Source organism: Trachypithecus francoisi, unplaced genomic scaffold (genome assembly GCF_009764315.1).
Source record: "Trachypithecus francoisi isolate TF-2019V2 unplaced genomic scaffold, Tfra_2.0 Lachesis_group7, whole genome shotgun sequence".
NCBI lineage: Eukaryota > Metazoa > Chordata > Mammalia > Primates > Cercopithecidae > Trachypithecus > Trachypithecus francoisi.
Genome location: NW_022681472.1, coordinates 97471142 through 97492541, shown reverse-complemented (window position 1 = coordinate 97492541; position 21400 = coordinate 97471142). Strand labels below are relative to the sequence as shown.

The window sequence follows — 21400 nt, the reverse complement described above, 5'->3', positions numbered from 1 at the left end:
GGTCCCTGCTTTCTGAATGCCAGCAGAGCGGAGTCTCTTCCCACGGGAAACCGCGTGCACCCCGTCTCCAGCACTCACGTTAGAGCGTGTCTTCCCTGCTTGTCGGAACAGGGACCGAGGCCCTGAGCCCTGTGGGGAGGAGAAAGCCTCCTTTGTGTGTCTGCCTCTTGAGCTGGAAAACTATCACAGGGCCGTCCCCTCTGCGCTGGCCCCAGCACCTTGCCAGCAAATCCCTAATCCCAGCCTCGGAGCTCAAGACCCAAATTGGGCCTTTGTGCGGAGAATAAAGGAGCGCTTTGTGAGCTTTTCAGGAGGAGGCCGCGGAGGGACCCGGGCATCTAAGCCATCTCTTCCTCCCCTGGCTTTTGTCCTGCACTGCTGGGGAGAGCAGCACCGGGCCCCCGATCCTCCCGCTGCAGAGGTGAGGGAGACCGAGCACCTGTGGGGTCTCCTCTGGTCTGCACCCCAGCCCGGCCGCCTTCCTGGGCATCCACACGGCTTGCACCCCAGCCAGGCCATCTTCCTGGGCATCCACACGGCTTGCACCCCAGCCCTGCCGCCTTCCTGGGCGTCCACATGGCTCACATCCCAGCCCGGCTGCCTTCCTGGGCGTCCACATGGAGCCCCATTTGCACCCCCCTCCCACCCCTGCACCCTCCCCATCCTTCCGAGCTTCCTCCTTCTCCACATGCGGGAGGTGGCAGCAATCCCAAGGCACAGATCCGAGGCAGGTGTCCATGGGTGCCCAGCACCCTCTGCCCACAGCTCCTGGGGAGCTGTCATTGAAACCCCCAAGTCCAGGGAACGTCGCACAGAACGTCCCATGGTGCCTTCTCCACCCAGGCGTCTCACCGGCCGGCATTAGCTGGCCTAGAGGGTTTCATCGTAGGAGGGACCACATTTCCTCCGGCCCCCTCGCCTGTGGCTGTTTGCGTCAGGGCCGAGGGCATGCCCCTGCATCTCCATCCCCGGACACCGCAGCTGGGCTGCCCCAGGGACCTCTTATCTCAACAGTTTACTAAGTTTACCTGGGGCCTTTGACTTTACCCAGGCCATGGGATCCCAGTCAGTGGGGCTGTTGCAGAGCCTGTCACTGTTGGCAGGCGGGAGGCTGTGCTCAATCCTCATGCCGCTCTCCGAGGGCGTGTATGGCCGTGTCCCCCTGGGGGGAGCATCTCTGCGCTGTAGCTCACAGCACTTGGGAGAAGCACAGCTCAGCCTGGTTTCCCACCTGAGTCAGAGTGTGGCATCTTGTGGCATCTGTGCTGTATGCTGCGGCCTCACGTGCTTCACCTCGAGCTCTCTGGGCGACACTAGGATGTGCTGAGGTCAGTTCCATTCCCTGGAAGTGAAGCTGGAGGCTCAGGGAAGCTGAGGACCCTCCCCAGGCCCCCAGGAAGTGAGGGGTATGTTCCTGAGCCCTTGCACCTCAGGAGAGCCTCGTGCTCGGGTTCCTGGTGGAGTGAGGTGTATGCCTGCTGTGCTCTGCAGCTGTGAGGGGTCAGACCGTGTGGGTGGAGCTTGAGGGGCATAGACCATGGGGCTGTGAGTGCCACCGTCGCCATTCTGCAGATGACAGTGAGGCCCAGAGAAGTGAGTGGCACGCCTGGGGCCTCACAGCTGGCACCAGTGCTGGGGCCGGAACCTGAGCCCAGGCTCTTTATGCAAGCACCCCGGAAGCCTAGGGGCTGGAGCCGTAGGAAGGAGGCGTTGGGGTTGCTGGGCTTGGCGTGAGGCCAGCGCCTCCCTGGGCTCCCACCGCCAGGCACTGCTCACTTCCTCCCGCCCACTCCAGGAAGGGGAGGTGATAATTACCACCTTGGACGAGTTGCGCTTGTCAACAGATTTTTTAGATCTTTTATTTTATATTCATCTATCCACGTATTTATTTATTTAAAGGCCTGTGCTAGCTTTTACCCGTGTCAGGGTGGTGTGTAGGATGAAGTTGGCTTGGGAAGGAGAACCTGCCTAGGGCAGCCTCACCATCCCACCTGCAGGATGTGGACACGCTGCCCCTTTAGACGAGGGTGGCCATGCCCACCCTGGAGGGGCCTGAGGAAATGGGAGAAAGGAAGCAGCACCTAACCTCATGCCGCATCCCTCCAGAGGTGGCTGGTGCTGTGGCTGTTGGTCCTGTTGTCTCCAGTCTCGTGCCGCGTCCCTCCGGGGGTGCTGGGGCTGTTGTTCCTGTTGTCGTCAGCCGTCTCAGGCAGAACTGTGGGGACTAGTGAGGGGCCCCGCCGTCCCGTCCTGGATGCAGTCACACCAGCATAGCCCTCCTAGCCTCATGCCCACCTGGGGTGGCTTCTGCTAGAAACGCAATGAAGTGCTTGTTTGTGGATCCACTGGTTCGGTGCCCAGCCGGGGTCCATCTCTCCGTACTTGGTTGTCACCTGTGCATCTGCTCCAGCTCCAGTCCCCACGATTCTTGGGCCTCAGGAGGTGGGGACGCTTCACCAGGCCCTGGACATAAATGTGACTCAGCCTGGGCGGTTTTTGGGAGCAGCACCTGCTGGGAAGCCAGGCGGGGCCAGTGACTGCTCCAGAGGAGGTGAGCACCCCCTCTCCCCCGCGGGAAACCTCCCCAGGAGCGCTCACGGCACTTCCTCTGGTTGGGGTCTCTGCACGTGCCCACCCTGAGCTGCACAGTGTGGTGAGGTGCCTTTCAGTTTGGGAAAGGGCAGAAGATGAGCAAGTCTCAGCCTTTGCAGCTTCCTTGCAGGGCGACTGAGGTTATAGTCCCCGAGCACGGGGGAGCCGACAGAGCTGGTCCCATGAGCCAGGCTGCCCTGCAGCCCATGTCCCCAGATGCCCACACACACGAGAGGGGCACGGCAAGAACTCTGGACGTGAGTGGGATGGGTTGGGGCGGCAGCTGTACCCCTGTGGCCCTCCATGCCTAGCACTGACAGGGGATTCTTCACCATGCCTTGCCTCCTGGCCTGCATGGCCGGCTGCTCTTGGTGGACAGTGCTGTCCCTAGGCACGGTGGAGGCCAGCAGAGTCCAGTGGGGAGAGATGAAGCAGAGAGGCTGCCTGCACCCCACAGGTCTAGCCTGGATTCCCATTCCCAGTCAGTTCCACACATTGTACCCAGATCTCATGCCTAGGATGACAGCTAGGCAGGGCCCTGTACCCTCAGAGGCTCGGAACTGGCAAAGCTGTCCACACTGCCTGGGGGCCCTGATGAGCAGAGGTGCAGTCTGGCTGGGACCCCATACTTAGCGGGGGCCTTTCCCAGACCTGGGAGGGGACCTTGATTGTGTCTCCCAGAGGGCTGGGGAGACATGGGTGGGGACAGGCAAGGGAGGGGGCCTGTGACTGAGTCCCAGGCTCTGGTGTGAGCTGGGCGGCCCCATCCTGAGAGTCCTGTCCCATCAGGGGCTCCGATCCAGGCCCAGCCACTGTGCTCCCTGCTTCACTGCCACAGAAGGCCCGGAGGCATCAGGACAGGCACAGTCCCGCCTCTGTCAGATCCTCCTCTCCAGACATGTGGTGACGCCCACTGGGCCAAGACCAGCGGCCGGGCGAGTCAGCTGGGAGAGTGCCTGCCTGGGCAGGGAGGGTGGTCCCGGGATTTGTGTCGGGGAGCATGTGTGGGCACAGCATGTGTGAAGCTGAGGGGAAGGTGGATCTGGGGGCGGGGCCAAGGCCGCCATGGGTCTGCTCCTGAGGGCTGCAGGAGGCAGCAGCCTGGCCAGGTTTGCTGAATTGCCCCTTGGCTGCAGAGTGGCTTAGGTGGCTGTGAACTCCCTGAGTCTCCCGGATGGTGAGTGGGAGGGTCATTATGGTGCCTCAGGAGCATGAGGAGCAAGTAAAGGTAGCGTGGCGTCAGTGGGCCTGGCACACATGGCCCTGTTCGTTTTCAGCCGTCCCCACCCCTGTTGCCTTGTCCTTGCGCTCACCGAACCTTGATGTGTGTCTGAGAGCAGGTGCTGCTGCAGAGCCCCACGGGCTCGCCCTGATTGAGCACAGCGCCAGCTCCCTGCCTTGCTCTGCCTCAGTGTACTCGGCTGTTGTGAAGGCCCCGGCTTCTCCCTGCAGGGTTTCCAGGAAGATCAGGGGGCGTGGCTGAGTGGAGTAGGTGTTTGTGGTGAGACTGGGCCTGACCAGGCTGCCGCCTCGGTTTTCTGCTCTAATCATTCTCGGTGCCTTTTCCTGTCTGCCTTTTTCCCTCTCACACACACGATGTCACATGGTCACACATCCCACAATCACACAGGCACTCTCAGTCACACACACAGCTTCCTAAGGTGAAGGCAGCCCCGCTGGCATGGGTAGGGCAGGTGGGGGCACTGCGGCCTCTTGACGGGAGGGGAAGGAAGGGCTGCGGGGTGGGATTGCCACTGTTGTCGCGTTTTCAGTTCAGTATGAACGTGTGCACCGGGAGGTGGCGGCTGCAGCATGGACCCTTCCTGCCTCCTGCCCACCCTCCCCTCTGCCAGGTGCTCCCAGGCCCCTACACCTCCACTTGGGACCTGACGTGGGGGACTGATGACACCAGGGACTGACGTCTGCAGTCTTTCCCAGGTGACCGGCGCCAGGGAGGCCCAGATGGATGCCCAGTGACAGGCTCATGGCCGTAGAAGGCCCCACCTCAGACCTAGCGTCCCCTCAGAGAGCACCATTTTGTTGAATTTCAAAATGAGGCAAATAAATTAACAAGGAATGAAAACAAATTCCAAAAACCTCTCAGGCTTGCTCCCCACAGCTGTCACGGGAGGGCAGGTTCCTGTGGGTTCCTGCAGGTGCATCTGTGCCCTGCCTGCAGTCCCACCTCATCTCTGAGCCCCGCGCTGCAGCCTCTGCCCCTGGCTCGGGAACTGGCTCCTTGATGGGGCCTGCATTGGGCTCACAGCCCCCAAAATGAAGAGGTAGAATTTGTGTTTATGTGCATAGGGGCACTTTTCTGGGGGTCCACAAAGGGGCCTGTGGCCCCCAAAAGCTGGGAACGCGAGGTAGACTGTGTGCTGTCTGGGGTCAGGGCCACGTTTTGCTCTCTTGTCCTCTCTCTGGCCAAGGACGGGGTAATCCTGACTTGGCATGGGGGTTATAGGGCTCACGAGCTCTCCTTGCAGACAGGCCTGGGATGATCAGTGTTGGGGGCATGTGCCAAAAGGTGGGAACCAGTGTCCACTCGCCTGTGACCCTGGCCCACTGCTCACAGTAGCCCCAGCTCCTCCCCTGCCCTCACAGTGTGCACGGCGCTGCCCAGAGCTCTGGGGGCCCGCAACTCCCAGAGGTGTGGGAGGCTGGGGCCTAGCATCTGTAGCCTCTGAGACAGAGCTGTGTGGCCTGCTCAGAGCCATGGGAAGACTTGGCCTTGGGGCGTGGTGGTAATGGGGGTTGTCAGTGCTAACAAGGTCTGGGCCTGAGGCGTGGTGGTAATGGGGTGGGGAGGTCAGTACTGACAAGGTCTGGGCCTGGGGCGTGGTAGTAATGGGAGGGGTCAGTGCTAACAAGGTCTGTCTGTCATCAGCAGAGTCCCCAGGCCCCGTTTGCTGAGCTGGCTGATGATGAGAAGATCTTTAATGGGAGTGACAACATGTGGCAGGGCCAGGAGCAAGCGCTGCTCCCGGACATCACTGAGGAGGACCTGGAGGCCATCCGACTGCGAGAGGAGGCCATCCTGCAGATGGAGGTGAGGCTGGCGTGGGCAAGCGTGCTCACTCTCCACGCTCCACATGTGGAGGCCAGGGACCAGGGGAGCCCAGGTGCCAGCCCTGCTGCACCATTGCTTACCCTCGGCCTGGTGGTGCTGGAACTAGGCCTCCATGGCCTTGCCCATTCGAACCACCTCTCTCTGGCCATCTGGTCCAATAAGGGAGAGATGGGAGTCTGGGAACCCCCTCCCCATTCCCTCCTTCCTGGGTTTCCCTAATAGGGCACAGCCCTCTGGCCAGGAGCCAGGGTATATGCTGGGGTAGCCTCTCAATCACCATGGTCATTTCCTTTGCTGTGTGGTTAGACTTCCAGGAGGCTGTTTGGCTCTAATGAAGATGATTTGCTGCTTAATGCAGTTCCCAGTAACTTTTTTTTGAAAGGTTGAATAGATTGCTCAGAACTGAACCTGCAATTTGGTGGTACTACCAGCAGGTGGTGGGGTGTGCTGTCGGGGTGCAACTGTAGGGTGTGGACATTGGATGCTGATTATTCTTCATTTCTTTAAAGTTTACACATGTATAATACCTGCTGCCAAATGTATCTCTAGCCCATGGTTAATCTTCTTGAGACAGTTGCTAAAACAGAGTATTCCAAGAGGCACCTGAGTCTGGGCCTGCATGTGTGCACGTGTGTGTGTGCACGTGTGTTCGTGCATGTGTGTGCGTGAGTGCATGCATGTGTGAGTGCGTGTGATGCACGTGAGTGCCTGTGTGTGCATGTGTGTATGAGTACATGCATGTGTGAGTGCATGTGTGTACATGTGTGTATTGTGCATGTGTGTATATGCTTGTATGTGTGCGAATGTGGGTGTGCATGCATGCATGTGTGTGTGTGTGCATGCATGTTTGAGCCTCTTCTCCCTTGATGCCTGAGTGTACATAGAACACATCAGTCAGGCAGCGTGGTGGGGACACGCTCTGTTGGCAGTGGGATCCGAGCCTCTGTGTGTGACCTTGAACATCCTTCCCTTCTGGCTCCCTCATTTGCAGAAGGTGCTAAGACCTGCCCACTCTGAAGCTCCCAGGGGCTGGGTTTCCGGAGCAAATGTCTGCCTAAGAGCTGACTCTTCCAGAAAAGCGGAGGCCTGGCAGTAAGTCAGCTAAGTCACTGGGTTAGGACCTGTGGCTAGTTCTCTCTCTCAGGAAGCAGGCCATCCACCCTCAAGGGAAGGGAATACCCCACAGTGCTGGGGCTCGGTCCTCTTCTCCCTGGCCCCTCACTTCTGTGGCCCGCCACCTCCCTGCCTCTGCTGTGGCAACCCCCTACTTTGGCCTGGTGGAGGAGCGCCCATTTCTCAAGACCTGTGTTTGGGGCCCCCGCCACCTCTGTGAGGTGTCCTCCCCTTTACCCTGTCCTGTCCTTGGGCTCCCCAGAGAGGAAGGCGCCAGCTCTGGGCCTGTGGCCCTGGCAGGTGGCTGCTTTGGGGGCTTCTCTCTGGGGCTGAACGAGCCCTTTGCTGCTGCTGAGATGCTCCAGAGAACCACCTGAAGCACAGAGGTGGTTTCCATCCCTCTCTGCTGGTGCGGCGAGGCCCACTGTTCCCCGGGAAGCAGAGAAACGGGCGCTCAGGAGCTCTTCCAGGAGCACTACCCCGAAAGCTTCACATCCAGAGAGGCAGATGGACCTGCTTCCCCTTTGCACTGGAATCAGATCCTCCTGGGAAGGTCCAGTCTCAGCCCTCCCTGTGGGGCATAGAGTGGCGTGAGGAGAGAGGGGGCGCTGCTTGTTGATGAAGTCCAGGGAGTGGAGGCCGCACACAGAAGCTCATTCTGCCAGAGAGCCCAAACCCCACACAGGGCTGCGGGCGTGAGGAGGCCGTTAGAGGGCAGCATCCCGAGAGAGGCGTGGCTCCTGCGCAGCGGGACTGGCCCACCTCCAGCCTCCTGGCGCTCACTCCGCAGCATTCCCGTGTGGTGCCTTTACCCAAGGGGCTGGCTTCTCCCTGTCCTGGCCTGGGAGTCCTGCTCCCAGGGTCTGGTGAGGGCTCGTGCCGGTGCAGCCACCCCAGGATGGGGTTCAGAGGAGTGGAGGCTGGGGCTGGCTGCCCCTCCTGCGATCCTCTGTGTGAGGGCCTGTCCATCCAGCAGTCCTGGCCCCAGGTTCCCTCTGGCGCTCTGTGTGGTGAGTGTGGGCCAAGCAGCGGCCTTTCCTGGGGCAAGGGCGCCCCATGTGGAGGCCACTGCAGTCGTCCAGCTCAGAGATGGAGAGGCCTGGGTCAGGGCAGGAGAAAAGCTGGTGCTCTGGGCTAAACTGAATTCACTCAAGGGCCTGGGCTTGTGTCTAGACCAGAGGACCCAGGTGGCCCGGGCTTTGCCTGTGGCCCTCGGAGCCCCTCACAGCTCAGCACTGTGCGGAGGGCGGGTAGCAGGGGGGACTAGGAGTGGTGCGGAGTGGGAAGGCCCCATGGCCGGCCTGGCCCTCCCAGCCTCAGTTTTTTTGTCTGCAGCATGGGGGTGACACAGCGGATGTGGATCCTCGTGCCAGCAAACAGCAGGCGCAGGACAGAGGGTGATGGGGTGGGAGTCGTTCTTGGAAGGCATCCGCACATCTCACTGCATCACTCCCCCCTTGGTCTCTGAAAACGGGAAAAACAAAACGCAAATTGTCATTAGCCTTTAGGAAGCCCTCCCCTGGGTCTGCAGCAGGTCCCGGTGACAGGAGCTCCAGCGTGATGCGTGAAAGGCTGTGACGCAGCAGAGGTCCCACGTGCCAGGCCTTGCAGGCCCGATTGCTCTGGGGCCATCTTTGCAGCCTGCACAGGGCTCGGGAGGTGGGCGGCAGAGTTTTGTGGAACTGTGTTACGTACCTCGGCTCCTGCAGCCCTTTCCTGTGGAAGCTGGCACGCTCGTCCCCTCAACTCTCCTCCCACATTCACTGGGGGCTTTGGGATTTGCAAGATATTATAGGTTCAGAAGTCCCCTAGGGCAGACTGGGGGTCTGAGAGAGAGCCCCCTTCGTGGCCAGCCCTCAGTGACTAGGTGGCTAGTGGGGTTGTGAACACATGGGGCAGCTGAGGCCCAGGGAGGGGAAGCAGTGTCACAGCAGCGGGCCGGTGTTGCGCAATTCCCGGTGCCCGCCCTCCGCCAGTGTCACAGCAGCGGGCCGGTGTTGTGCGATTGCCGGTGCCCGCCCTCCGCCAGTGTCACAGCAGCGGGCCGGTGTTGCGCGATTCCCGGTGCCCGCCCTCCGCCAGTGTCACAGCAGCGGGCCGGTGTTGCGCGATTCCCGGTGCCCGCCCTCCGCCAGTGTCACAGCAGCGGGCCGGTGTTGCGCGATTCCCGGTGCCCGCCCTCCGCCAGTGTCACAGCAGCGGGCCGGTGTTGCGCGATTCCCGGTGCCCGCCCTCCGCCAGAGTCACAGCAGTGGGCCGGTGTTGCGCGATTCCCGGTGCCCACCCTCCGCCTTGCTCCTGGTTTCCTTGAGCGTCTGCGGCTCCTGTCAGGCAGGGTGCGGAGCGGGGTTGTGTTGGGGGCTCCTGTCCACCGGGACAGATGGCCCCGCCCAGCATCCGTTTCCTTTGTCCTCCTCCCAGCATCGTCCTTGGGACAAAACAAAGGGCCAGGCTGGGGACATGCTGTCCGGGCTTTAGGCCCGTGTCCACTCACTGGCTGGGTGACCTTGAACTCCAATTGGCCTCGGTCGTTTCATCTGTGAAGTGGGCAGGTGGAAGAACGCTCTCTGGCCTCAGGGACTTGCCAGCTGGGACAGCCCGTGTGGCCGTAGGCAGAGTGTAGCCAGCTGGGACGGCGTAGGCAGAGTGTAGCAGTCCCTGTGGGATGTCTGCAGGCCCTGTGGAGGTGACAGCCCGTCAGAGGACCCGCGGGGTGCCGTGTGGCTGGCTTGAGAGGCCCGGAAGTGACTGGGCAGGAGACAGTGGAGAGTGGGCCAGCCTCAGTTCTGGGCAGTGACCTTGGCACTGTGGCCCCCCCAGGCCTGGTGCCATCGGATTCTGAGTTAGGGTGTCCTGCCCCGTCTTGGGGAGCCTGTCAGGACCGCCGAGACTCACCCTGAGGACCCCTGCTGGCTTCCACGTGCCCCTGAGCACCCTGCCCCTTTCTGAACATTGTGGCTTCCATGGCATGCTCTCCTCAGGGAGACCCTCCGCACTGCCCTCCACTGTCCTAGCTCCCTGTCCGCCTCCCACGGGGAGTCTCTGGTTGGTCCCTGCCCCGACAGACGGTGAGCGGCCCTTGCCTGCCTGGGGTCAGCCCCATACCCAGAGCCTGGTGTAGTGCGCTCCACAGCAACTTGCCGGTACTTGTGGAACCAACGTGTCAAACTGGTCAGTGCCTGCAAAGACAGTGACTGCCCTTCCCCCACAGTGACCCCCTCCCTCCCCCATGACAGTGACCACGTCCCTCCCCCATGACAGTGACCATCCCTCCCCCATGAGTCACCACCCCTCCCCGACAGTGACCACCCCTCCCCCATGACAATGACCACCTCCCTCCTCTATGACCACCCCCTACCCCATGACAGTGACCACGTCCCTCCCTCATGACAGTGACCACCCCTCCCCCATGAGTCACCACCCCTCCCCCACGACAGTGACCACCCCTCCCCAATGACCACCCCCCTCTCCCATGAGAGTCACCACCCCTCCCCCACAATGACCATCCCTACCCCATGACACTCACCACCCCACCATGACAGTCATCACCCCCTCCCCCACAGTGACCATCCCTCCCCCATGACAGTCACCACCTCTCTCCCATGAGTGACCTCCCCCTTCCCACGACAGTGGCTGGACCCTCCCTGATGATAGCATGCCAGCCCCTAGTGCTAGGCCTGTCCTGAGCCCTCACTGCTGGCCTCCAGGATGGACTCAGGTCCCACAGGTAGCATCTCAGCCCTGCACACAGGGTGTCCTGCAGAGCCATGCTGCAGGGCTGTGTGGTGAGTTCAGGGGATTGGAGGTGCAGGGAGAGGCTAGGCCAGCCCGAGTCTGGGCGATGCATGGCCCAGCCAGAAGCACACCAGGCCACGTTTCTCTTTACTGGTTTATGTTGGGCATCTTCCTTTTTCTCTCCTGTGTAAGAATGGAGTTGATAAATACAGTAAAGTTCATCCAAGAGCAGAATTGGAGCCCCCCGGGGGCCAGTGGAGGCTGAGGGCTGCCAGTGAGGGGGGCCTGTCCCCTATGTGTTCTGTGGCCTGTTCACTGGCTGCGGTGCAGCCGTCCTTGGTCTCCATGGGGCCCTGGCCCTCTCCATGGTGCCAGGAGTCTCCACCAGACAGGCCCTGCTCCAACTGCATACACAGGGGTGTGAGAGGGGCAGAGCGGCCACCCGAGAGTGAGCAGGACCTGGGGCCGGGTCAGTGCACAAACTCCCTCCAGGGAGGACGCTATGCCCACTTCGCAGTGGGGGAGGCCACATGGCTGGAACCCAGGCAATCTGACTCTGACCCAAGTGCCATCTGTCTCTGGAGGGTGCAGGGCCTGGCAGCCCTGGCATTTGAACCTTTCACTTGGGGCTGCCCGCCATCTCCCAGCTGAGGGTCGTAGTGAGGAGGGGTCGTGCCAGTCACATGTGGGAGCTGAGTCTGCATATGGGTTGCTTGTATGGGAGAAGGCTCAAGGGGTCCCGGAGCATTGCCTGTCTCCACTGTGTACTCCCTTCCCTGGGTCTCCCCTCCCTGCCTGAGCTGAGGTCGCCTGACTCTGGCCTTCTAGCCTTGGGTAGCCCTGGTGCTGGTCCCAGCCTGGAGCCCCAAAGCCTCCCAGGACTCCGAATGTTGGGTATCCACGTGCCGCGGAGGCAAGTGCTGGCGGCTGGCAGCCTCCTGGCCAGCGACCCTGTCTGGATAGTGGAGAAGATGGAGAGGCCATTCCCATCTCATCACCGGGAGTGTGAGCTTTAATTGTGTCTGAGCAGCTGTGCGAGCCCAGGCGTGGGCGAGGAGGTGTCTGAGCATCCAGTTAGGTCGTGTCCAGGAGCCATTGCCTGTCCCCACAGCAGCAGCTCCTCCGTAAGGCTGTCTGCTGGCCCTCAGCTGTCTGCCTGTCCAGCCAGGCCCTCTGAGCGCCCGCAGCTGTGCCCGCCCTGTATGGACCCTGCTGACCGGCCCCGCCTCCTCTTGGCCTTGGCCGGGAGAGAGCTGGCTTCCAAGACAGCTGCCTCCACCCTCTGCACTGAGCTGCGGGACTCCCAGAGGAGGCAGGGTGCCCACGGCCACACAGCAAGGCTGCCAGCTGCCGCCAGGAGCCCAGGCCAGAGCCTTGCCCGGTGCCTCCCAGGTCACTCTCTGAGCCCTGGTCTCCGACTGCTGCCAGATGGTTGGGAATGAGAAGGTCCTTGAGGTAGTGGCTGCAAGGTGCTTTGCAAGCCAGGGGTCCGTGTGACCCTGTGGGTGAGGGCGTGAAGGACCAAGGGCAGCCCTCAGCGTGGTATTTGGGCCCTTGCTGTTGCCGCAGGTGTTAGCGAGGTGGTTGATTCTTCCTTGTCCCTGCAAACTCGTGCCCTTCGATTCTCCCAGGGGCCCTGGGCACCCTGTTGGCCTTCGCTGTTGCTCACTTCCAGTGCCCTTCCTCACACCGCCCTCCACCTTCCCTCTGGCCACTCTGATCCTCTGAGGTCCCCAGGGGGTCCTGGCCCTCTGCAGACCCTGAAACAGTTCGCTCTTTCCTCCTCTCCCCGGCCTCCCTTACTCCGTCTCCTCATTGCCCCCTGGGTGGGCTGCCCCTGCCCCTACCCCTGTCCCTGCCCCTCCAGGTGGGGCCTAGGCCTTTTTTATTTGGCTAAGATGGAGAATAGGGTGGCCACAGTGGCCAGTGGAAGCTTAGTGCTAAGGCTAATCCAGTGTGGTCCCTGCTTTCCTACCCCCACTGCAGCTCCACTTCCTGCTTGCTGCTCTCACCGCAGCCCCACTTCCTGCTTGCTGCCCTCACTGCAGCCCCACTTCCTGCTTGCTGCCCTCACTGCAGCCCCACTTCCTGCTTGCTGCCCTCACTGCAGCCCCACTTCCTGCTTGCTGCCCTCACTGCAGCCCCACTTCCTGCTTGCTGCCCTCACTGGAGCCCCACTTCCTGCTTGCTGAGGACCCCGTGGGGCTGAAATGCATCCCTGCAGTGTGTGGGCAGATGCTCCAGGGCAGAGCCAACAGGTGGCGTCTGAACACCAATAGCACCCAGTTAGCAGGAGGTGACCCTGGATCCAAAGTGGCCAGAGCTGTGTGACTGGCAGGCTGGTGGGAGGGATGACAGCCAGGTCTCCAGGAAGCTTCCTTGTCCCCTGGGGAGGGGAGCTGGCAGGCCTGAGGCGTCTTCTAGCCAAGGAGAAATAGAAGGTGGTCCAGGATCCCAGGCTCAGGCACAGCCATACCACTGGGCCACGTGACCCTGGGCGGGTCTCTCCTGGAGCCTCGGTTTACTTATCTGTAAAATGGACACAATGACACCAGCCTTTGCTGGCCTCAGGGTGAAAGTGCCACGGTGGAGTGTAACTGCCTGGTGAGAGCTCAGGCCTGGGAAGAACCCGGGCTGGGAGGTATGGCCGTGGCTGTCCGTGTGCCTCACACCCACCCTCCTGCCGTGCTGGGGATCTTCACCTGCCCCTCCCTCCTTCACGCGTCCCAGCCCTCTTCCTCGGGAATGCAGCCGAGCTCTAGGGGGAGCAGGTGAACCCTGGGCTTTGCTGTTGGCTCAGCAGCTCATTGTCCACTAAGGGGTTAGCCTCACACTGCTGCCAGCTGGGTGTTGGTGCCACTGAGAACAGCAGCAGATGCTGCTGATGGCCTGAGGTGCGGCTGCTCGAGGGAGGGATCTGCATTTTCTTGGGGACTTCTGAGGACGGAAAGCACTGAAGCCTAGGAAGTGCTGGAGTCCTGGGATTTCTTCATGTGGGGGTCCTGGGGCTTTCTGGGACAGGAAAGATGAGCCGTGGCCCCCCACATGCTGTGTGCTGAGTGTGGGGGAGGTGGAGCTTGCACCCTGTGAAGAGCCCGACTGACAGGGGTGTGTTTCTGTGGTGGTGTGGGGCTGTGGATCCACCCTGGTGGGGCACCTGGTGAAATGTGTTCTGCCCGCGTTGGTCTGGGATAGGGCTGGGAACTGGCTCTTCGGGGGCTGTGAAGGGCCCTCGGTGGGTCTGGTGCAGCCGGGAGTAGCGCTCCGTGCTCAGTGTGCTTTGGGGCTTAGGTGGATCCTGGGGGCCTGGAACAGTCTTCCCGTGGTTTGTTTCATGTCTGCTGTCTTTCCCTGTCCTCACCCCACCGATGGCCTTGACCTTGCTTCTCATTCCACGGAGAAACAAACCCTTAGAAGAGCACATCGACAGCCTCCTGGGGCCTGGCCTGCCTCCTCTCCAGGGGCGGTGGGTGAGCTGCTTGCACCACAGCTAGCCTGTGGCTCCCGCCCTGGCTGTGCCCTCCCCCACTCCCTGCCGCCTCCACACGCCCATCTTGGGCCCCCAGGTCTCCCTCTTCCGATTCTGGCCATCAGCAAGCACGTTGCAGTCATGCCCATCTTCAAAAGCTCCCGTGAAAAAGGGGGCCACAACTGCCTGCCCGCCACTGGTTATCAGCCCTCCTCCACTCCTCTCCGACCCTCGCGTCACTTCCATGGGGGGAGCAGGGGGGTTCTGTGGGTCAGAACTTCCAGCGGGGCAAAGCTGAGACTGCTTTCCCTGTCCACGAGCCTGGAGAGCTGAGGGTGGAGTCTCTTGGGAAAGCTCATCTGCCCCCGTCTCGTGTTGGTGTTCTGGCTATTGGCTGGGACGTGGGCTGGGCTCTGGGCCGGAGCTCCACGCTTGGCCTTTTCCGTGGCCTGGTTTCCTCCCGGCGTGGAGGCTGGGCCCTGGAGGATGCTGCCAGGACCCCGGCAGAGCCAGAAGAAAGCCGAGCCTCAGAAACCCTCTCGTGTCCCTTCCATCACATTCTGCTTGAAGGGGATGAGGGGGGTGGGATGGGGGGACGTGCCTTGCTGTGACCATCCGCAGGAGAGGCATCTGACCCTGTCCTCCCAATGGACTGTCCTTTCCCTCTCTCCTCACCCCACGTCTCACGGTTCCCTGGACAGGCCCAGCCACCCCTGCTCCTAGGTTCCTTTGCCCAAGGCCCAGAGAAGCCGACGCCCAACGCCTGAGCTGCTGGCTCCCTTTCGCTTGCAGGCCCTGACTCCAGGGGCGCCCTCTAACCTCCGCTGCTCCTGCGCTCGCCCCACATACTGTGGGGTTCTCTTGTTAGGATTTATCTCTTGCCACTCGAATGTAAGCCCGTGGAGGCTGCGGCGTTCCTGTTCTGGTCACGTCTGTGTTTGCAGCAGCTCACCAGCCTGACGCTGCCTGGCACCCAGTGGCTGCTGAATGAACAGATGGGTGGGTGGCGGTGCTGGGTGGGGTGGGTGGAGGAGGGCTGGGTCGGGGGCTGGGTGAGTGTGTCTCTTTCCTGGGACTCCATGGAGGCTCTGTGTTTAACGACAGGGTCCTGCTGCCATGATTTATGTACGTCTCAGCCCACGCCAGAGCTCTGTGAGAGTGAGCACTCCTACGTTCTGATTCTGTCAGAGATGACGGTGGCTTGGAGCAGGCCCATCGCTTGCCCAGGGTCACGCAGCTCACACGCCACAGAGCTGGGATTTGAGCCCAGGTGCCCAACTCCAGCACAAGGCTGTCCTCGCCGCGATGCTCGAGAGCTGACTCTTGCTTGGCTTTCTGAGATGAGGATGGTGGGATTTGTCTCCAAAGCCGCCCGCAGGTCCAGAGCCAGGCATGGAAAGAGCCAGTGCCCCAGGAGCCAGTGACTTAATTCCCAGTTGAGGACACCAGTCCTGAGCAGTGGGCGGCGGGCAGTGATTTGTCTCCCTGGACTGGAGAGGTTGGAGGGAACAGGCACGTGCCCTTCAGTCCACTGCCAGCATACGGCAGGCTCACCAGGGCACTGGTCCAGAGCTGGCGTCTGCTTCCTGCCAGCTCTGCCTACCTGCCCCTCCGTGTCTGCACTGGGCTCCCCTCACCAAGCCCATCTCACCTGCTGGAGCTTCTGAGCGGGCATCACCTGACCCAGGTACAGAGCTCAGAATATGCCAGCTGCTCTGTTGCCATGGCTACCTGGCAGGCCTGGGAGGGTGGAGGATGGGATGCTGAGATGGCCCAGGCAGGGCTCCAAGGCCCCAGGCAGAGCCCAGCAGACCTGCCCTGTGGTTGGCATTGCACAGCCTGAAGGTGACTGACCTAGCTGATCTCTAGCTGTAAATGAGAGAGTGGACAAATAGATGCATACGGTTTGGTGACTCCATTAACTGGAATAGTCGTCTTTGTAGGTGGATGGTTGCCAAGATCCTGATTATAAGAAGAGATGGTGTGATAGAGAAAAATGCAGTGATGTTTTGACTTCTCGTTCTGGAAAGTGAAGGGAACACACAGGCGTACACACACCAAGGTTTTATTATGTCTTGTGCAAGGGACTTTTTCCACTGTGCCAGTGAAAGAAGAGAAAGAAAATTCCATGAGAGCTTTTAATGAGTTCTAGTTTTAGAAGCAGTCTGCAAAATAATTGCATGATTTAACCATCTACTAAGTTCTGGGTCTCTCCCCCGCTCTCCCGCTCTCTGGCTGCCGTGCCAGGGCATAGCTTGCCTGTCCCCAGAGAACGGCACCAGGACTGCCACTGCCCTGGAGGGCTGCATCCTGGGCAGCCCCAGCCCCTCGTGCCGGCCCCACCCTCCTCAGGCCTGGCCTTGGCTTCTCTGTCACCCCAAGACTGAGGACTGGGCTTCTGCCTGGAACTTGGCTCCCACCTAGGCCCATGGGGGAGCCCAGATCTCTGGCAAGTCCCCCAGGTGTGCCTGGGAGTAGAGCCGCGCCTGCCCCAAGCTTCCTTCACAGCAGCTAAGGCCTGCCCAGGCGCACAGGGACCAGGGCCCACAGTGCCTGGGGGGTCCCACCCATGCTAGCTGCCTGCCTGAGAGGCCTTCCTCTGGCTCTTACGGTGGGCCCTCTCTGGGCCTATCCTTGGGATCTGCCTGCACCGTCAGCGACAGGCCCAGCTGCAGGTCCCAGCCCCACAGTGCCTGCCTGGCTGTCTCACAGCCACGGGGTGTGTTCAGCTCTTTATTCCTCTGTTCGTTCTGAGACCAGCGCTGGGCCAGGACGAAGGAGAATCCCCAGTAAGTCCCGGCTGCTCCAGTAATGGTGACGGAGGAAGAGACACAAAGGCAGGCAGTGCCCCAGGCTCCCTGCTTCCTTCAGGAAGCTCCTATGCAGAGGGCTTGGGGCTGCCTGGTGGAAGTGCTGGAAGTGGCCCATCCCTTCACATCCGGGGCCTCTAGGGCAGGCCTTAGGGCCAGGAGGCACCCCGCCCCATCCTGAGACAGCACAGTGGTGTGTGTACGTAGCCTGCAGCCCGTGTGGCTGATGTGGCAGGACCTGGGTTTCGGGGGCTGCCTGCGCCCTGAGCAGCGCTCAGGTTCCGTGAGGTCCCCGGCCTGGTCGCCGGGAGGGATAGCGGGGCTGTGGTTTCCAGCCTCAGGCTGGGGAGCAGGGAGGGGCCCCAGGCTCACTACCCGACTTCAGCGTCCTTTCCCTTCTCTACAGAGAAGGACTGGGTCTGGCTGGCCCTTCCCAGGGCCAGTGGGAAGTGGTTCTCCGTGGTGAGGCGTTTTCCAGAAAACAAGGGTCAGGGGTTTCTTAACTGTGGCTGCGTGCCTGGAGCCCGAGCTTATGTTCAGGCTTTGCTTCCCGCTTTGTTCGAGGTGAACGACGTTCACTCATCATCGAGCGCTTCAGCACGGGGTGCCTCCGCGTGGGCTGGGCCGGCTGGCAGCTCACCTGTCTGCTGGGAAGTGGGACCAGGTCGATGTTTGAGTGCCAGGCGTCTTAAAGAGAGGGGCGCCTAAAATGAGAAAGAGCAGACTTCCCACAAATGCTGCATTTGCTCCTAAGAGGTCAGGGAGTGGGAACCTTTCTGCATGCGGCCCTGAGGCCCTGCCAGCCCTGCCGGCCGAGCCTCTTAAAGCTGGGGTGCATGAGCCCGTGGTGCCAGGAGCCATGGTCCCCTCTCACAGGAGGCACAGCCACTGCACTGAAGGCTTGGAGTCTGTGTGTCCCCCGAGCTGGCTGTGGTGCAAATTAACATTCTGTGTCTTAGCTCATCCCGATGGACAGTTAACACTGTTCCTGGTGCTTCTCTTCCGAGTCCAGCAACAAGTGGGCGGGAGCCCCGGTGGCAGCCCCAACCCAGAGAACACGGCCCCCACCATCTCCTCTGTCTGTGCGCCTGACATGTTTCTGGTAAGGTTGGTGGGAATAGCAGGTGGCCCTGCCAGTGCTGGCTCCTGTCAGCCATCCTCAGCACCAGCACTGACTACAGAACACGTCTGCCCAGGAGGACCTGGGGACCTGGAGGAGCAAAAGCCCTCTGTGAAGCCAGGCAGCGGCAGTGAGTGTCGGCAACGAGACAGAAAATCACTTCGGCCACTGCGTCTCTGGGCGCCTCCCCAAAATCTAGAACGCAGGCCATCTGTGTCCTGTGGGTGCCACAGGGTCTCTGCCTATCTTGGGAACACTGTGTCCCAGCCCGTGCTTTCGGGGTTATGGAAGTTGACTCTGATGTCATCAGGGAGCGCTCAGTGCAGTGGCCATGTACGCACAGAGGCGTGCCTGGAACGCTGAGGCAGAGCCTCAGGGACTCACAGCTGCCTGACTTCCACCCTGCCCCAGCAGCTGGGTGTCCCAGGCCCCTGAAAGGCACTGGACTTGGCCTTGCTCAGCCACACCCCTGCCTGGCATCTCTTACCAAAGCTGCATCCCCACAGGCCAGGCAGGGGCTTGGAGCCCTGCTTCCTCCCAGGGACACAGCATCGTGCCAGTGCGGCCCTTCTCTTCTCCTGCTCATAGGAAGCTGATTCATTGGTGCGCACACATTGGAGGCCCATCCCATGCTGGTGGCTGCAGCATGGGACGTCCTCAAGGGAGGCCCACCGTCCCTGAGATCTGGCTGGGGTCCTGGGTTCCACGTCCTGGAGGGCGGCCCACCGTCCCTGAGATCTGGCCGGGGTCCTGGGTTCCACGTCCTGGAGGCGGCCCACCGTCCCTGAGATCTGGCCGGGGTCCTGGGTTCCACGTCCTGGAGGGCGGCCCACCGTCCCTGAGATCTGGCTGGGGTCCTGGGTTCCATGTCCTGGAGGGCGGCCCACCGTCCCTGAGATCTGGCCGGGGTCCTGGGTTCCACGTCCTGGAGGGCGGCCCACTGTCCCTGAGATCTGGCTGGGGTCCTGAGTTCCATGTCCTGGAGGGCGGCCCACCGTCCCTGAGATCTGGCTGGGGTCCTGGGTTCCATGTCCTGGAGGGCGGCCTTGGTTGCTGCCCCGTGTTGGTGGTGGTAGTGACCTGGGTTGGAGGCTGTCTCAATGTGGGTTGGGTACGGATTCCAGCATTTTCCAGCTGCGTGTCATTGGGCAGTCACTAACCCTGTCACTGACTCAGTTTCCGTCTTCCCTGTCACATGGGGCAATAACAGGTGAGTCACACGCCTGTGGGGAGATGCTTCTGCCTGTGAAGCCCTTGGGAAGACACCTGCAAGTCCCTAAGGCCATGAGCCACCAAGACCAGACTCAGGGTGCACCAGGCCTGGGTATGCTCAGTGGCCAGGGTCGAAGTTGGTGGTCGTGGGGTCATGCCTGGCTTCTGACGGGGTCAGGTCTATAACTGGGAAGCCTGTGGAGATGGGGACCCGCCTGGCTGAGCCATGCTTCATGACCTTGCTGTCCCCGTCGTAGGACGGAGCCTAGGCTTGGTCTCCAGAGCCAGTGGCCTCACTGCGGCAGAAGGTGGTGGTGATGAGAGCAGAAACCGGTTCGGGCCAAGCCACGCCCATCCTTTCATTTGCTGTTGCCCCTGTTGCGCTGCAGATGCACCCACCGAAGCCGTAACCCCTGGGCCCACCTTCTTGCTACCTTCCCAGCCACTGCCCAGTCCCTGCAGAGTGACCGCCTGCCTCTGTAGCACATTGAAGCCCCATAACTGAATTGCGGTTGATACCATGTGTCAGTTGAAGATCATGCTAATGGTTTCATTTCCCAGAATACTCCTGAAGAGAAAATGAAGGCCTTGTAACATTTTGCAGTGGGGTGAAATGACCCTCATGGAAATCAATCCCAGTTCTGGAATGAGCTGCTGACTGGATGGGTGTGCCAGGGCGGGGGTCACGGCAGGCATAAAGGAGCTTCCCCGGGACTTGGCTGGAATCCAGCTATGTGCCAGGCACTGTGTGAGGAGGGTTGGTTTTGTTCAGGTGTTAAGTGAGCAAACCTGGCTTGAGGTGACCAGGCTTGCCCAGGGCCATGCATTGGGCCAACTGAGGAGCCGTCCTAGGTGCAGCGTGGCAGTCAGGGAAGGAGTGGGCATCTGGTCAGTGAGCAGGATCTGAGTCTCAACTCTTCCCCTTTCTGAGAGGCCCTGGAGGCCATGGGACCACTTGAGCCCCACTCCCTGCTCTGTTAGATGGATGCTAGGATGCTCCTGGGTGGGTGCCAGGTGTGAAGGGATGGTATGTGCCCTGCCTGAAGCACAGCCCAGGTGTGTGCTCTGAGAGTGGCGTGACCACATCCCTTAGGATCATCAGGGCCACTTTACTGGGCCAAAGGAGTTAGGGTGAAGGTAGACAGTATGGAAGATGGAAGAGGCCAGCACAGTATACCGGGATGGAGGGATACCCCAGAGTCCTCCAGGCCCGTGTTTCTGTTCCTTACTCTGTTCACTAGTTTCGTGGAGCCACTGAGTCCTTGGATAGCAGTGGAGCAACCATCCACCTAGCCGCTCATTGACCTACCCACCCACCTACCGTCCATCATCTGTCCACATATCGTGCATTCACTCTTCCATCCATTCGCCCACTCATCTATCCACCCATCATCCATCTATTCCTCATCCATCATCTACCCACCCTCCCGCCTGTCCACCCATCTACCCACCCATGCACCCATCCACCCCCACACCCCCATCCATCCATCTACCCATCCATCCATCCACCCACCCATGCACCCATCCATCCACCCACCCCCACCACCCATCCATCCATCTACCCATCCATCCATCCACCCACCATTCATCCATCCACCCACCCATCCATCCACCCACCCATCCATCCATCCACTACCCATCCATCCATCCATCCATCCCCCACCCACCCACCCACACATCTGTCCAACCACCTATCCACCTACCTACCCATCCATCCACCCACCCCCCCCCCATCCACCATCCACCCACCCATCCATCCACCCACCCACCCACCCACACATCCATTCACCCATCCATACATCTATCCATCCATCCATCCATCCATCCCCCACCCACCCACCCACGCATCCATCCATCCACCCCCCATCCATCCACCCCCACCCACCCACACACACATCCATCCATCCACCCACCCATCCATCCACCACCCACCCACCCACACATCCATTCACCCATCCATACATCTATCCATCCATCCATCCATCCATCCATCCATCCACCCACCCACCCACGCATCCATCCATCCACCCACCCATCCATCCACCCATCCACCCACCCACAACACATCCATCCATCCACCCACCCATCCATCCACCCACCCACCCACCCACCACGCATCCACCACCACCCACCCATCCATCCACCCATCCACCCACCCACACACACATCCATCCATCCACCCACCCACCATCCACCACCCACCCACCCACACATCATTCACCCACCATACATCTATCCATCCATCCATCCATCCATCCATCCATCCACCATCCATCCAT

General features: G+C 61.0%; 1 protein-coding gene across 22 annotated transcripts in view; it reads left to right on the top strand.

Annotated features, from left to right (window-relative positions):
• The window catches only part of TSNARE1 (t-SNARE domain containing 1), a 136400-nt gene that overhangs the window by 99577 nt on the left and 15423 nt on the right, over positions 1–21400 (top strand). For 20 of the 22 annotated variants that reach the window (XR_004435459.1, XM_033203358.1, XM_033203351.1 and 17 more), the window contains one exon: positions 5480–5641. Coding sequence is in view for 21 of the 22 variants with exons in the window: in XM_033203358.1 (XP_033059249.1) it covers positions 5480–5641 (162 nt within the window). In the remaining variant the exon portion in view is untranslated. The remainder of the gene's footprint in view (positions 1–5479; positions 5642–21400) is intronic. The other 2 variants (XM_033203357.1, XM_033203371.1) reach the window with 1 other exon arrangement.